This window comes from Sinocyclocheilus rhinocerous, unplaced genomic scaffold (assembly GCF_001515625.1).
Source record: "Sinocyclocheilus rhinocerous isolate Xijiao unplaced genomic scaffold, SAMN03320098_v1.1 scaffold1079, whole genome shotgun sequence".
In the NCBI taxonomy this organism is placed as follows: Eukaryota; Metazoa; Chordata; class Actinopteri; order Cypriniformes; family Cyprinidae; genus Sinocyclocheilus; species Sinocyclocheilus rhinocerous.
The window spans coordinates 35407-50202 of record NW_015650124.1 but is presented as its reverse complement, the minus strand read 5'-3'; the positions used below and the strand labels follow the sequence as shown (position 1 = coordinate 50202).

The 14796-nt window shown below is 36.8% G+C and overlaps 1 protein-coding gene across 1 annotated transcript in view; it reads left to right on the top strand.

The window, feature by feature from the left end:
• The first annotated feature begins 10932 nt into the window (after nt 1–10932).
• The window catches only part of LOC107711537 (double-strand-break repair protein rad21 homolog), a 20697-nt gene continuing 16833 nt past the window's right edge, over nt 10933–14796 (top strand). The window contains exons 1-5 of the mRNA XM_016516523.1: nt 10933–11044; nt 11857–12041; nt 12128–12257; nt 12355–12454; nt 12677–12783. Coding sequence (XP_016372009.1) covers nt 11898–12041; nt 12128–12257; nt 12355–12454; nt 12677–12783 — 481 coding nt within the window. The 5' untranslated portion in view covers nt 10933–11044; nt 11857–11897. The remainder of the gene's footprint in view (nt 11045–11856; nt 12042–12127; nt 12258–12354; nt 12455–12676; nt 12784–14796) is intronic.

Sequence of the window (14796 nt, the reverse complement as noted above, 5' to 3'; positions counted from 1 at the left end):
TTTGAGAGAGGCGGGGCATAGAGGACCTACAATAATGTACAGTATTTGAAAAATAATGTGTTTTTTGAACATTAAAGCATGTCAACATATTCTGTTACACCAAATACACAAAATAATGATCTTTAAAAAAGCATCATATGACCCCTTTAAAAGCTATTATATCCAGTGGGGCCATCATCATTAAGCATCATTAGCATGCTTTTGCCACCGTAAGCTGTTGACATGATGTGTAGATTTTAGACTATAGTCTCAGCCTCACACCCACGGACCACCACAATCCGTTTACTGACCGTCTGATGCACATTGAACACAAAAGACCCCAAATCCCACCCTCAGGCCCATGCTTTTTTACTTTTGGATGAACAGAATTTTATGACAAAGTCTACATACATTTCTACTCATCTGCCATTTTTAATTGTGTTCTTCAATTTGAACAAATTTTTTTCTATGGAGGTTTATTATTGGGGAATGTACTACACGCTCAAAAATAAAGGTTCCAAAAGGTTGTTTTTTTTGCACCGATGCCATTGAAGAACTATTTTTGGTTCCTCAAAGAACCTTTCAGTGAACAGTTATTAAAAGAACCATAATTTTCTTAGTGTGAAGAACATTTTAATAATCTAAAGAAGCATTTTTCCACTGTAAAGAACCTTTTGTAGAATGAAAAGTTTCCATTGATGTAAAGGGTTTTTCATCAATGCCACTAAAGAAGTATTCCGTCACTCAAAACTCTTGCACGCTCAAGTTCGTTATTTCAAATGTAGACGCACGGCAGGCGCGCTCATAATGGAAGCAAAACAGTCCTCCATAAAATGTGCTGCACACATCTGAATATTTGGGTTGAACTGTTCTGGAACAGTGTTGTAAATACAACTTAACCACTGATTTCTAGTTGTATTTTCTTTTGAAAGGCTAAACAAATTAGTTTCACTTTCACAACGAAACACACGGCGGGCTAGAGTGAGCGGAGGCAGGCGGCTAGAGTGAGCAGAGGCAGCGGGCTTGAGAATGGTGCAACCGGCGGATTCGACGAAGGAGCGGCTGGCGGGCTTGTGGCAATCACATGTAACGACCCTGGGCTGGACTCCGCTTCGTCCAAGGTGAAAGCCGATCCGGCGATCCACAGCGTGAAGTTGATGTATTTCCTCAGCGACCAGCACGGATCAGCTCCAGGCATGACGAAGCGGATATCGTCCTCTTTTGGAAGACCAAACAAAGTAGTTTCACTTTCACAACGAAACACACAGTGCCTTCACGACATGGAGGCGGTGGCAACAACAATACTACACCGAGAATCAAAGTTACGCCTTCTTTTTTTGCGTGAACATTTGGGCGGCGTTATGCAAATCTTCCCACATCGTGACGTAGATATGTGGGGGCGTGTTAGAACGAGACGTTTTAGGTAGGTGTGGTTGACTCTTAACTTTTATAAAGAATATCTCTTTGGATTTGAGACTTTAGTCTTTGCAACTTTACAGATCTTCTTTATGCACCAAGAGCTTGTAACACTCCAAAGAGAAAGGAAAAATTGAAATCGCATCATATGACCCCTTTTAAAAAAATGTTAAATCTAATTAAAAAATAATAATCCCCCCCTTATTAAACATTAATAAGTCTTTATTTTCTAATATTGTAACATTTATTTTGAGCTAATTCACTGAATGTTTTTTTTTTCAAAATGAAAATAGCCTATTGACTTAAGCCAAAAACTAACCATTTCAAGTCATGAAACATGGTGCAATCACTTTTAAATGAGAAAACTGATACAATGGTGTTAAATCAAAATGAATGTTTAAATAAAGTGAACAGCATCTAAAAAGCATTTTTAAAAGGGATGTTAAAAGAAAACAAACTGTGATCTGTCACTTTACATGTTGGTCTCCTCCTGTCTAATGAGGCAGTGCATGGCTAGAAAAGTTGTAAAGTAGTGCAATAAGACTATATAAGATAATCAATAAGAATCTTGAAGAAGCCAAATGATATATGCTATCTTATACACAAACACACAAAAAATCTTGCACTAGAATGCTTTCTCATGGTTTTCCCTCCAGGAATATTTAGCAGTTATTTTTCTTAACTGAGAATTATGGTTGGTTTATGTCAATTTTACCGTAATTTCTGCTCTTCTCAATTACCACGCAGCAGATATATTGTATGGGGAAACCGCAGGAGTAATGTAACATACGGCTCATCAGTTGACAGATTGTTTGAAGTCTGACAATATTGCTGGAGAAACAGAGCTGACAAGTACTTCATCAAATATTCTTTGACTTACAGTGAAAGAGTCTGTTATTAATAATACAGCAAATGAGCCAGAACAAAAATAAGTGTCAAACTCAGAGTGAATGCGAATGGGATGGTTGCTATGATTCAATATGAGTAAATATTACTTCATACTTCACCTGATTGTTGATACAAGGAATGAAACAGGCTACTGGACTGCAAACATAAAAGTTAAGAAGTAATCACCTTTTTAAAAATACAGCTTACTTTTATTTCCTAATAAATCAGTGTTATAGTATTTATTTATATACTATTATAGTATTTTTTTATATTTTGAATTTGCTTTCATTTTTTTAGTGTTCATTTTAATATTCGTTTTTTCATTTAATTTTAGTTTAACATTTATTTAACATTTTAAAAATATTTATTTATTTCACATTTATTAATTTTAGTTTAACATTTATGCATTTGCCAGAAGAAGCTTTTTATCTGACTTATATTGCATTCAAGGTAAACATTTTATCAGTTCATACTTAGTAATTTTGTCAATTTTGTCAATGTGCTTTTGTCATTTTTATTGTTTTGTTTGCTTTATATTTCTGTTGAGCTTTAATTTATTTATGAGTTTTACTACTTAAACCTATAATATTTTATGTCCATTATTTGCCAAGGCAATTATAATTTAAATTTTTTAAGTATACATTTTTTTAAGGCAATTATAATTTACATTTTCATTTATGATTTTCATTTATATTTGATTTTTTTTCAGCTTTATTTAAATTACCAAAAATAATTTATATCATTTAGTTTTAGTTAACAATAAAAAAAATTGTCACAAGTTGTGGTTTTTTTTTTTGTTTCCTGTCACTCCAAGTGTCACTGGATTTTGCCAGGCATAGTTAGCTTGTTTGACATCCACATGTTGCTAAACTAGTGATGTGCTACTGTAATAAGCATACAAATGCACAGCACATGTAAATGTTGAGTAAAATATTTAATTTGAACTTGATTGAACTTCATTGAACTCACTACAATGCATTCTGGGATTGCATACTGTATGATGCTGTTTACAGCTCTAAGCTCACTATATGTTTGGCAACAGAAGCCCTTTTTAAAAAAGGAAATACATCAACACTAAAGAGCATGGGTTTGTCAAAGCGTTTCACAGAGTTTGCGGATATTTATGGAGTGATGAATAGTTTGCATTTACGCTCCAACTGCTTGACAAAGAGGCAAATCTGATGTAAAAATTTGCCAAAACACTTCACTTGAGTTGACATTCATATTCAGTGGTTGTTTAACCAGGGAAGTTTACGCTAGTGCATGTCATTCGTTTCCAACCGAATGTTCAACCTATTGCGAAAGTGCATTACATGGTACCGTGAGCACATCAAAACACTGAAACCAGATACAATTAACAAGCAACCACCTGCAATGATATGTACTGCGCTGTGTGAACAATCTGTCCTAGATATTGACTACATAAGCATATGGAAAGATGAAAAGACAACGTGCCTTTGTGTTATAATCCTCAGAGATCTGGGATGGTCTACTCTAGATCTTTCCGTAGATAAAATCTATTGCAGATTCTTTTGCGCAGTCATCCGTCAATACGGAGGTTTAATTGATGTAGAAATAATCTGACTGTCAAAGGCGTGTTAATGACCGGCTTTACTGACGAGATGCGCATTAAATATCCTGCGATATTTATCGTGCAGCCCTAATTTGAAGTTGTTGTAAGTACTTTTTGGACTGTACTAAAGCATAAAAATACCATAATATGTTTGCAGACATTTAGGTGACAGGCTCACACATGCTTGTTGCCGAAAAACAATGCTAGAGCCATTCTTCTTTGAAACATGTGTTCCATGTCGGAATGTCTGTTTTTGTTTTGGTCTGTGTGAGTTGCTTACTTATGACAGTGCAGGGAGAATAGCATCATATCAACAGCGCTGAATTCCTAAAGGCTTCATCTAATCTCTATGTGCTGTTTGCAATCGGAGGTTGCAGAATGAACAGGCTGATACACGTAGCGACTCCAATGACAAGACGATGAGGGATCTGATAGGATCTGAGTCTGTTAGACGTGGTAAAACTACTGTCAACTTTCTGAGCAAGGAAGGAACTATTTTTGAGTTTACTGAATCAAAGATTGACACGTTGCTTTCACACTAGAAGCGAGGAGCATCAAGCACAATACGAGAAGATTCAAACTTTTTATCAAGACAAGTGATAGCACGCCTATTCTCAACAAGACATGATTTAAAGTAGGGCTGCACGATAAATATCGCAGGATATTTAATGCGCATCTCGTCAGTAAAGCCGGTTCTGTAATCAGCGGTAAATCTCTACACGTGCGTGCTTTCACATTGTTCACAGACAAGCTGCGCAAAACATGCGCAAAATATGATCGTGGTTTTGCGCAGCTTGTTACCATAATATGTTTGCAGACATTTAGGTGACTGGCTCACACATGCTTGTTGCCGAAAAACAATGCTAGAGCCATTCTTCTTTGAAACATGTGTTCCATGTCGGAATGTCTGTTTTTGTTTTGGTCTGTGTGACTCCGCCCACTGCCAATTTACCCTATAGGAATTCAACACCCCGGGTTGCCAGTTAGCAGAAAACACAGTGTTTTGCAGCCATGATAGGCCCTACCTAAAAAGCCTTAAAACCTGCATTAAAACACAGATACATCAACTCAACCACTTAAGCTTGTCGCCTTCAATTGTCATTTTGACCCTTAACTTGGAGTTTGATTGACAGGCAATCTGACCAATCATAACGCCGAATATGCCATTTCTGTCCGAAAAAACAAACCAGACAGTTGAGTAGATTAACATTGGTGGACTTGATCTCGAAAAATTGTGTGTATTATTGACGTCTTTCCACGGTTGCAACAAGATACCTTCTGATGTTCACTCATGTTTATTTCATGCTATAATTAGTAAAGAAGAAGAGATGATCGGTTCACGTGCCGCTTGAACTGGGGGTCTACAGTGATCTGTCATGACAAAAAGAGCCACAAAATGATATTTATTGTTTGAATTTCTTAAAAAATGACCTAACTTTCATACCTAAACTAACCTGCTCTGATTTGTCTGCAACACCCCGGGTTGCCAGTTAGCAGAAAACACAGTGTTTTGCAGCCATGATAGGCCCTACCTAAAAAGCCTTAAAACCTGCATTAAAACACAGATACATCAACTCAACCACTTAAGCTTGTCGCCTTCAATTGTCATTTTGACCCTTAACTTGGAGTTTGATTGACAGGCAATCTGACCAATCATAACGCCGAATATGCCATTTCTGTCCGAAAAAACAAACCAGACAGTTGAGTAGATTAACATTGGTGGACTTGATCTCGAAAAATTGTGTGTATTATTGACGTCTTTCCACGGTTGCAACAAGATACCTTCTGATGTTCACTCATGTTTATTTCATGCTATAATTAGTAAAGAAGAAGAGATGATCGGTTCACGTGCCGCTTGAACTGGGGGTCTACAGTGATCTGTCATGACAAAAAGAGCCACAAAACGATATTTATTGTTTGAATTTCTTAAAAAATGACATGGCTTTCATACCTAAACTAACCTGCTCTGATTTGTCTGTCGGCATGTTGTCAGTTTTCTCTTTGCTCCACAATGTATTTTTCACTGCGTGAGAACATGATGTGAGCGCCATGGCTTGTTGGACATAGCAACAGTAACGAAGGGGGGCGGGTCTTTGCGAAGGGTCAATTGCGCTCATTCCAGTTGCATGTTCTCAATCTGGCAACCCGCGTGAGAATCAATTCTGAGGAGGAGGCAGCGGGAGAAACAACGCTCTCCAATATTTTAAATTTGGACCCATTTCAACCGCTAGCTGTCAATATTACATACTACACCAGTGAGGCATCATTCATGATGACCATAGCATAAACAGGATGAGCAACACGGAAAAATTTAGGGTTAGTTAGGGGTTTGTTCAAATCACTAATGAGCATATGCTGCAGAGATTATGTATTTTTGAAGGCCAAAACATGGAAAGGTGTTCGCATTTTAGCACTTCTGGTTCCATCATCTTGAAATCAATGTTTAAATGCCTGCAATAAGGTCTATTGTTAACATAAGCCCAAAATGTTTTCCCATTTTATTCTACAACATAAAATAGATCAGTAATAACCCCATCAGATTTTTTAAGCTTTAACGTTTCTTGGAAAAGGCGGTTATCAACAAGTAGCTAAATGTGACTACAGTTGTCAGGGACGTTAAACATCATCATAGTGTTTATAATCACACTCTTCAAACTTTCAGGGAAGATGTTTTTTTTTAAATAAAAACTGAAAGAGTTTAGTTATGGAGAGGTTGAAGTCATGCGACTGTGTAGTTCCTTTATAGCTTGCGTTTAGCTTTTACTTAGTGATTGTATTTAGGCTTCAAAATGTATAAAAGATGTGTTCATTTGTGAATATTATCATGATGAACAAAAATGTATCAACTTTTTATTGGTCAGAGAGTTTATTTTCTGCAATAATCCAAAAGCTAATGGATAAATGCTATAGGGTTAATGCAGCGTAATGCTAACTTCCGGGTTGGTCTAAAGATATGTCATGCTGTATAGTAGCCTATTAGGAATGCTTGGCTTACAAAAACACTCATAATGACAGACTTTTTGTGCAATGCCAATAAAAAGGTGTTTTGAAATGCTACATACCTAAAAATAGAAAAGAAATGAACTGTTTTCAGCCTTGCCATCAGTCCTGCCAGCCCTGCAGTCTCACGGCAGGCCATGGAGACCATTTATATGCAAATACATCTGACAGTTTCAATGTGTTCACATAAAAGACAGACGTTTGATCAAGACAAATTTCAGATCAGAGTGTTTAGGTCTCCAGCTGCATCTTTTCATCTGACACTCACCTATAAACACTCAGAACCTCCTCTCTCCATTTTTGTCGCATTTCTTATGCTTCTCTCACTTTGAGCTTCATCTAGATTGTGCTGAGATTCACACGTTTATGTGCATCTGAGATCAATGAAATAAATCATTTACATAAGGTTGCATATACTTGATTAAACCTGATATCTCTTTAATATTTCAGTGTTTCTCCTTGGGCTCCTTCACATGTTTTCTCCTGAAAACAAACACACCAAAGTCTGAAATCAAATATGAACATCTCAACATGAAAATATTTGCATCTAATTCTCCAAAGACCAAATAATCTGAGCCACATTTCTCACAAAACCCTCTGAAATACTACACATTTACTGGAAAATACTACATTTCCCAGTCAGATATTTTCAAGCGCATTTCCTTTAGTCACTGAAATGACTCACAATGTGCCTTTGTAGGAAAAAAAGTTAATGTTCATCTTATTTTATATATACAGTATATATATATATATATATATATAACGTCTCAAATCAAGTTTTATTACAAAATACAAACAATGGCATTTTGACGAGTTCAAATGTGATGTAACGGATCGCTAATGCAAACAGCAAAACGGAGCCCGAGTGAAAGGATCAATCATGTTTTCCATTAGTTATAGCATGAAATAAACATAAACATAAGAGTATATGTTAAGAATATGAAATACAACTTAGTGAAATATATGATCTCTGATGTAATCGCACAATCAGTGTTTCAACCGCAGAAAATGATAATAAATAAGCTTGTGAACCTGCCATTACACAGGAGACTCGCTCAGTGTCCATAGCTCGTTAGTTATAAAAGGTTAGATTGATAAAATTGTTTAATATATGCATTAGATCATAAATGCATTGTATTTAATTAACCTTATTCGGTGTATTTGTAAATAAATCTTGTCATTAAAAAGAAACTTGAAACATTTTTGCATTCTTTAGAGGCCATTTTTCTCAAAAGCAACATTGAAATGATTATCTCCACAATGATTTGGAGTTGGCTAGAAATATATATAGAAAGCCAGAGACTTTCCCCCCAACTCATTGATGTGTTTCTGCCACAGTGACTCAGAATCATGGATCAGGTCACATAAATGTTCATGTATGGCCTTACTGCAAAGTCAGTTTGACAATATTTTTATTCATGAGTAAACAAACGTATGAGATACAAATTCATGCTGAATGCAGAGTTTCTGTGCTTCCTGGAACATGTACAAAAGAGATTTTACATTTAATAGCTAAAACGGCAGACCACATGTCACGGTGATATCTTGCACCTTTTTTAATATGCGATTGTGGACCCTAGGTGGCTCACACATTTTTCAATTGAACCTGAGCCTGTGTGGAATTTCAATTGGATAAAATGGAATCAATTCACCAAGAGTTTTAATTTGCACATTTTGATTAGTCCCATTTCTCAGAGCTGTTCCCAATGAATACAAACCACGTCTGATATGCTAAGCAATGCCATCACCTTTTCTCATTACCATGCCAAACAGACATGAGAGGAGGGCAAGGGGATTGTACTCGTCGACCTGTAGCGCTTAAGGGTTTTGTTAACTCTGAGGCATACCAAAGGCCCTTTTAGGCGAGCCAGTTCGATTTGTTTCCATCTTGGTCAGCTGTTGTCAAGGCTCTGTCCCAAATGGTGTCCCAAAAACACACTAAATTCTGAAAGAATAGTTCACAAAAAAATGAAAATTTGCTGAAAATGTACTCACCCTCAGCCCATCCAAGATGTAGATGAGTTTGTTTCTTCATCAGAACAGATTTGGAGAAATTTAGCATTCCATCACTTGCTCACCAATGGATCCTCTGCAGTGAATGGGTGCCGTCAGAATGAGTCCAAACAGCTGATAAAAACATCACAATAATCCACAAGTAATCCACACCACTCCAATCCTTTAATTAACATCTTGTGAAGTGAAATGCTGCATGTTTGTAAGAAACTAATCCATCTTGTCTATCAAATCCATCAACAAACAATGCCTCCTCCAGTGAAGAAATCCATCCGCTGTTGTCCAGCAACATATTTGTTTAGAACTGTTTTGACTTGTAAATGGTGCTTCATCATTGCATATTTTCTCAGATTCAGACAAGATGATTTTATCACTGGAGACAGCAATATTATGGCTAGAGGACTCGTATTTTAGCTGGAAGCAATACTATGAAGTTAAAAATTATGCATTTGTTTCTTTCAAACACCCAGCTTTTCTCTTACTTGTGGATTATTGGATCAACTGTTTGGACTCTTATTCTGACGGTACCCATTCACTACAGAAGATCCATTGGTGAGCAATTGATGTAATGCTAAATTCAGATGAAGAAACAAACTCATCAATTTTCATCAATTTTTCATTTTTTGATGAAAACTATTCCTTTAATACTGAGAATACAGTGCATACTTGATGCACTAATGCATGAAATCAAGCTTAGAAGAATCTATGTTCACATAGAGTATGTTTTTAGGGCATACACATTTGCATGTTTATGACTATTATGCAATTTCACATTATGGTGTTTCAATAAAGCACTGCATTTCTAATGTGACAGGGCCTTCCACGGTGAAATCTAAAATTGTTTCCTCTGAAAATTCCTGTGTGCCTTAGCGAGATATAAATTAATTTAGTCTCTATATCAAAGGCGCATGCAGATCAATGGCAGAGAATAGCTTCGGGTCTGTGCGGCGAATGCCCCTTAATCACCTCTCCCAGTTTAAATCAACTTAGCACCATGAAAGAGACTCAGGCCTTTAATGACTAGCCTTTGGTAACTGAGTCAACTCCTCCTTAATAGAAGCCAATCAAGGCCTGCAGCAAACTACACGCAAGGAGTGAAATCAATTATTCTTGACTGCACATCGATCAGTTTAAATATTTGAGGGTCATGTTTATATGTTGATCGTGAAAATAGACTAATGATATGTATTTTTCATTTTCTTTTGTTTATTTATGTATAAGGGGAAGCGGTAGGGTTACATATATATTTTGCATATATATATATATATATATATAACAAACATAGCCTATACATATTTAACATACAAAAAAACAACAAAAACAAGAACAAACCATTACACTTTTAAAAATAAAGGTGCTTAAAAGGTTCTTCACAGCGATGTCATAGAAGAACCATTTTTGGTTCCACAAAGAACCATTCAGTCAAAAGAACCATCTTTTTCTTACCTTTTTATAATCTGAAGAACCTTCTTTCGCCACAAAGAACCTTTTGTGAAAAAGAAGGTTCTTCAGATGTTAAAGGTTCTTTATAGAACCATTTAGACAAAAAAGGTTCTTCTAATCTATGGCATCGTGACGCACCTTTATTTTTATGAGTGTGGACCACCAGACCATTATTAATTGGCCTACATAATTTTATATCATTACTCTTTCTGTAAATTTACGCATTTGGCAGACGGTTTTTATCCAAAGCATTTGACTACAGTGCATTCAAAAGTATACCTTTTATGAGCACGTCATAAAATGTACATCTATTTATCAAAAATAAAATGTACATCTATCACACAAAAGAGACTGTATATACATATAGTAACTGTAGATTCACTCGACTTCCTCTCGCTCATTGTTGTGACGCCTCAGCTTCAAACCCCGCATTCGTTTAGTAACACAACACCGCCCTCTGCCAACCGCACAGCGCGCTGTCATTGGGCGCCACTACAGCCACGTCCTGTCAATCACCAGCTAAGCCCCTCCCACCGCCAGCCTCCCCTGCAGCCGCTTCCTGTCAATCACTAACCAAGCACCGCCCACCGCCAAATTTTGACTGTAAACATCCCGCCGAGAGCGCGCGCCATCTTTGTCGGATTCAATGAGAGGAGACGGTTGCTAACTTCTCTCCGCAGGAGGGGAGAGCATAAACTAGCCGTTATCAACACGGATAACATATTTTGAATGGTACGTTCTGGAAAATGTGTGTTGTTGCGGATAAATGTGCTCGTAAAATAGAATATTAGCGGGAGGGTGAAATTTGACGCTTGCGATCCTTACGTGCTGTTGCTAATCAACAGTTGGCTAATGCTAATTGCTAACGATAGCTTTAAAATAATTTGGTTTTGCAGGAATTATTAAAATCATAAGTATTACTGGTTTCTAACTTTTATTCGTTATATGTGAACGAGAAAAATAAGCTCTGTCATTTATAGCTTATAAGTGATACATATCGGCTATTTTAGGGTTAAGTTGCGCAGCTTGCTAATAAGCAACTTAGCCAAACGCTTGTGTGAAAATTAACGCAACTCTTTTGCGTCTTTATTAAATACATTTTTCTGTATTTTGCGTGTATTCAACATTTAAAAGTTTTGCATTGGATAATACGGCGTTTTGGTGGTGTGCAATTGTGTTTTTCATCGCCTTCATGTTTTAATGTTGGTGTAAAGGCGGGCAATGCTTATAAATGCTATTAATATAATACATCTGATTAGTAACTCAGACTAAGTGTACAATATTTATGCAAATATAAACCTGTGTTTTTGGTGTCTTGCATAAGATTTGACTTTTGCATGTTTGTGCATTTCATTGGCTGGTTGCGGATTAATTTGCATTAGAAATTAAGCATTCTATGGTTCTCATGTATTCTTTATCTCAAAACCTAGCGAGTTGCATGTGACGCTTCAATTGCTGCCTACGTAGGCATGTTCCGTTGCATAGGTTTTGAGACATTACTATACTCTGAAGTTTTGAACGAATACTCTTGTGTCTCCTACCAGGTGTAGCAGAGATCTTGGAGCTTTGACCAGACACCAGGGCAATGTTTTACGCCCACTTTGTCCTCAGCAAACGTGGGCCGCTGGCCAAGATCTGGCTGGCGGCCCATTGGGACAAAAAGCTGACCAAAGCACACGTCTTTGAATGCAACCTGGAGAGCAGCGTGGAAAGCATAATTTCACCAAAGGTGAGCTTGCAACGCTGCTTCATCTATGCTTTTGAATGGTGTGTGTTTATGCATATGTTAATTCTGCTTTGTTACTGTTAAAATAGGTGAAAATGGCTCTGCGTACATCTGGCCATCTTCTCTTGGGCGTGGTGAGGATCTACCACAGAAAAGCCAAATATCTTCTGGCTGATTGTAATGAAGCGTTTATCAAGATCAAAATGGCTTTCCGCCCAGGTACTGAATCTAAACATACATTTTAGTGAAATCTATAGATTTCAAAGTCACCTGAGTTTGACTGTCTGTATTTACTAGAATGCATTGTGTTTTTTAGGTGTCGTTGATCTGCCAGAAGACAACCGCGAGGCTGCATACAACGCCATCACCTTACCAGAGGAGTTCCACGATTTTGACCAGCCCCTTCCTGATTTGGAGTAAGAAACACTTGTCTTTTATTTTCAACGCAATATGGTTGGTGTATGTTAAGACACAGGTTGTGTTTGCAATATTTACAATGTAATTGGTATCACTTGACTTGCTCTATAAAACTATACAGTGGTCCTGGAATAAAAAATAAAAAAACTGTTGAATTTTTGTAGTTATGCTCTAAGTTTATATTGCATTTATGATTTATAAATTAAAATCCTCTATTTCAGTGATATAGATGTAGCACAGCAGTTCACCCTGAACCAGAGTCGTGTTGAAGAGATCACCATGAGGGAGGAAGTAGGAAACCTCAGCCTCATGGCCGACAATGACTTTGGTAAAAACTTTTCATTTTTATCAGTGTTTCCCCCCAGGTCTGTAATAGGGCTGGGTAAAAAATATCGATATCTCGATATTAATCGATTCTCATTTTTACGGAATGATACCGATTCCTAAATCCCAAGAATCGATTAGTCTAGCCCAGTGGTTCTCAACCTTTTTTTCCACTGGGCCGCACTATGGTCCAAGTGCAAGTCTCACGGGCCGCACGCATATCGTTTACATATTATGTCACCAATACAAACCAACCAGATTTATAATAGCCTATTATAGCATAAATATTATAATATCTAATCGATTACATTCATTGAAATAAATAAATAATTATACTCACCATTAATAAAACACCTGATGCTGTCGGGAGCTGACCAATTTTGTGAAATTCGGCTCGAAAGTAGTAACAGCACAGTGAAGTTCCAATTGTAAGTTGCAGTCTGTAAGACGCGCACGGAAGCATGACTTGACGCGCGACATTGCTGAAAATGTGCATTCACAAATGTAGCCTATGTTGATCCAAATATGGAAAGCACTTTCGAATTTTGAGGGAGTGCCTTTTTTGCTCTGTAACCTCGTAGGTGTAACAAGGTGAAAAATCTCCCCCAGAAAAGTATGAAAATGATAAAAAAAAATTTTAGAAGTAGTTATACTCTTTGTGAACAAAGTCACAAAATTTCAGTCCAATGCGATAACATTAACTAGTATTTTCGGGGAAAATAAAAAATTTTCAGAGCAAAAAGGACCCGAACACCACATGAGGGTTAAACTTGGAAAATTAACTAAACTAATCTGAAATATCATCTTAACTCGTATTTAAAACATTCTAAAGGGTCATTTGTCTTTAGTATATACAAACTACAATCCTGATAGTTTGTATACTTGAAGCATATCAATAAATGTTGGGACACATTGTAATGTTTAGCTGTTACAAAGCTGTTCTTGTTTACTTGCACTACTGTTCTAAAGTTTGGGGTCGAAAGTCTGTTATTCTTACCAAGGCTGCATTTATTTGATCAGAAAGTTTTATGTGTTAATATACTTTAAAATGTAATTTATTCCCGATGGCAAAGATGAATTTTCAGCAGCCATTACTTCAGTCTTTAGTGTCACATGATCCTTCAGAAATCATTGTAATATGCTGATTGCTTAAGAAATATTTCTTCTTATTATCAATGTTGAAAACAGTCGTGCTGCTTAATATTTATTTGGAAACCGTAATGCATTTTTTTTTTCTGGATTCTTTGATGAATATAAAGTTCAGAAGAACAAAAGAATCTTTTGCAACATTATAAATGTCGTAACTGTCACTTTTGATCAATTTCATACAATAGAAGTCAACAAGATCTTACTGACCCTAAACTTTTGAATAATAGTGTACATATACTGTAACACAGTGGTTCTCAACCTTTTTTTCCACTGGGCCGCACTATGGTCCAAGTGCAAGTCTCACGGGCCGCACGCATATCATTTACATATTATGTCACCAATACAAACCAACCAGATTTATAATAGCCTATTATAGCATAAATATTATAATATTACATTCATTACATTCATTGAAATAAATAAATAATTATACTCACCATTAATAAAACACCTGATGCTGTCGCAATTTTGTGAATTTTGTGAAATTCGGCTCGAAAGGAGTAACAGCACAATGAAGTTGCGATTGTAAGTTGCAGTCTGTAAGACGCGCACGGAAGCATGACTTGACGCGCGACATTGCTGAAAATGTGCATTCACAAATGTAGCCTATGTTGATCCAAATATGGAAAGCACGTTCGAATTTAATAATCTGAGGTTCTCTCCAGAGATGTTTTGCCACATTTCTGCAATTAAGGATGATTGCTGCATAGTATGGGTGTTTCTTTTTGCCTGAACTAGAGCCCTGCATTTCAGCCCGGGACCAACGGGCCCCGACTTCACTACGCCTCTAGGGCCAGGCTTCGGTACAATTTTCACGTCATAGACATCCATCAATTAGTGATGAAAAAATATATATATTTGCCGCGCT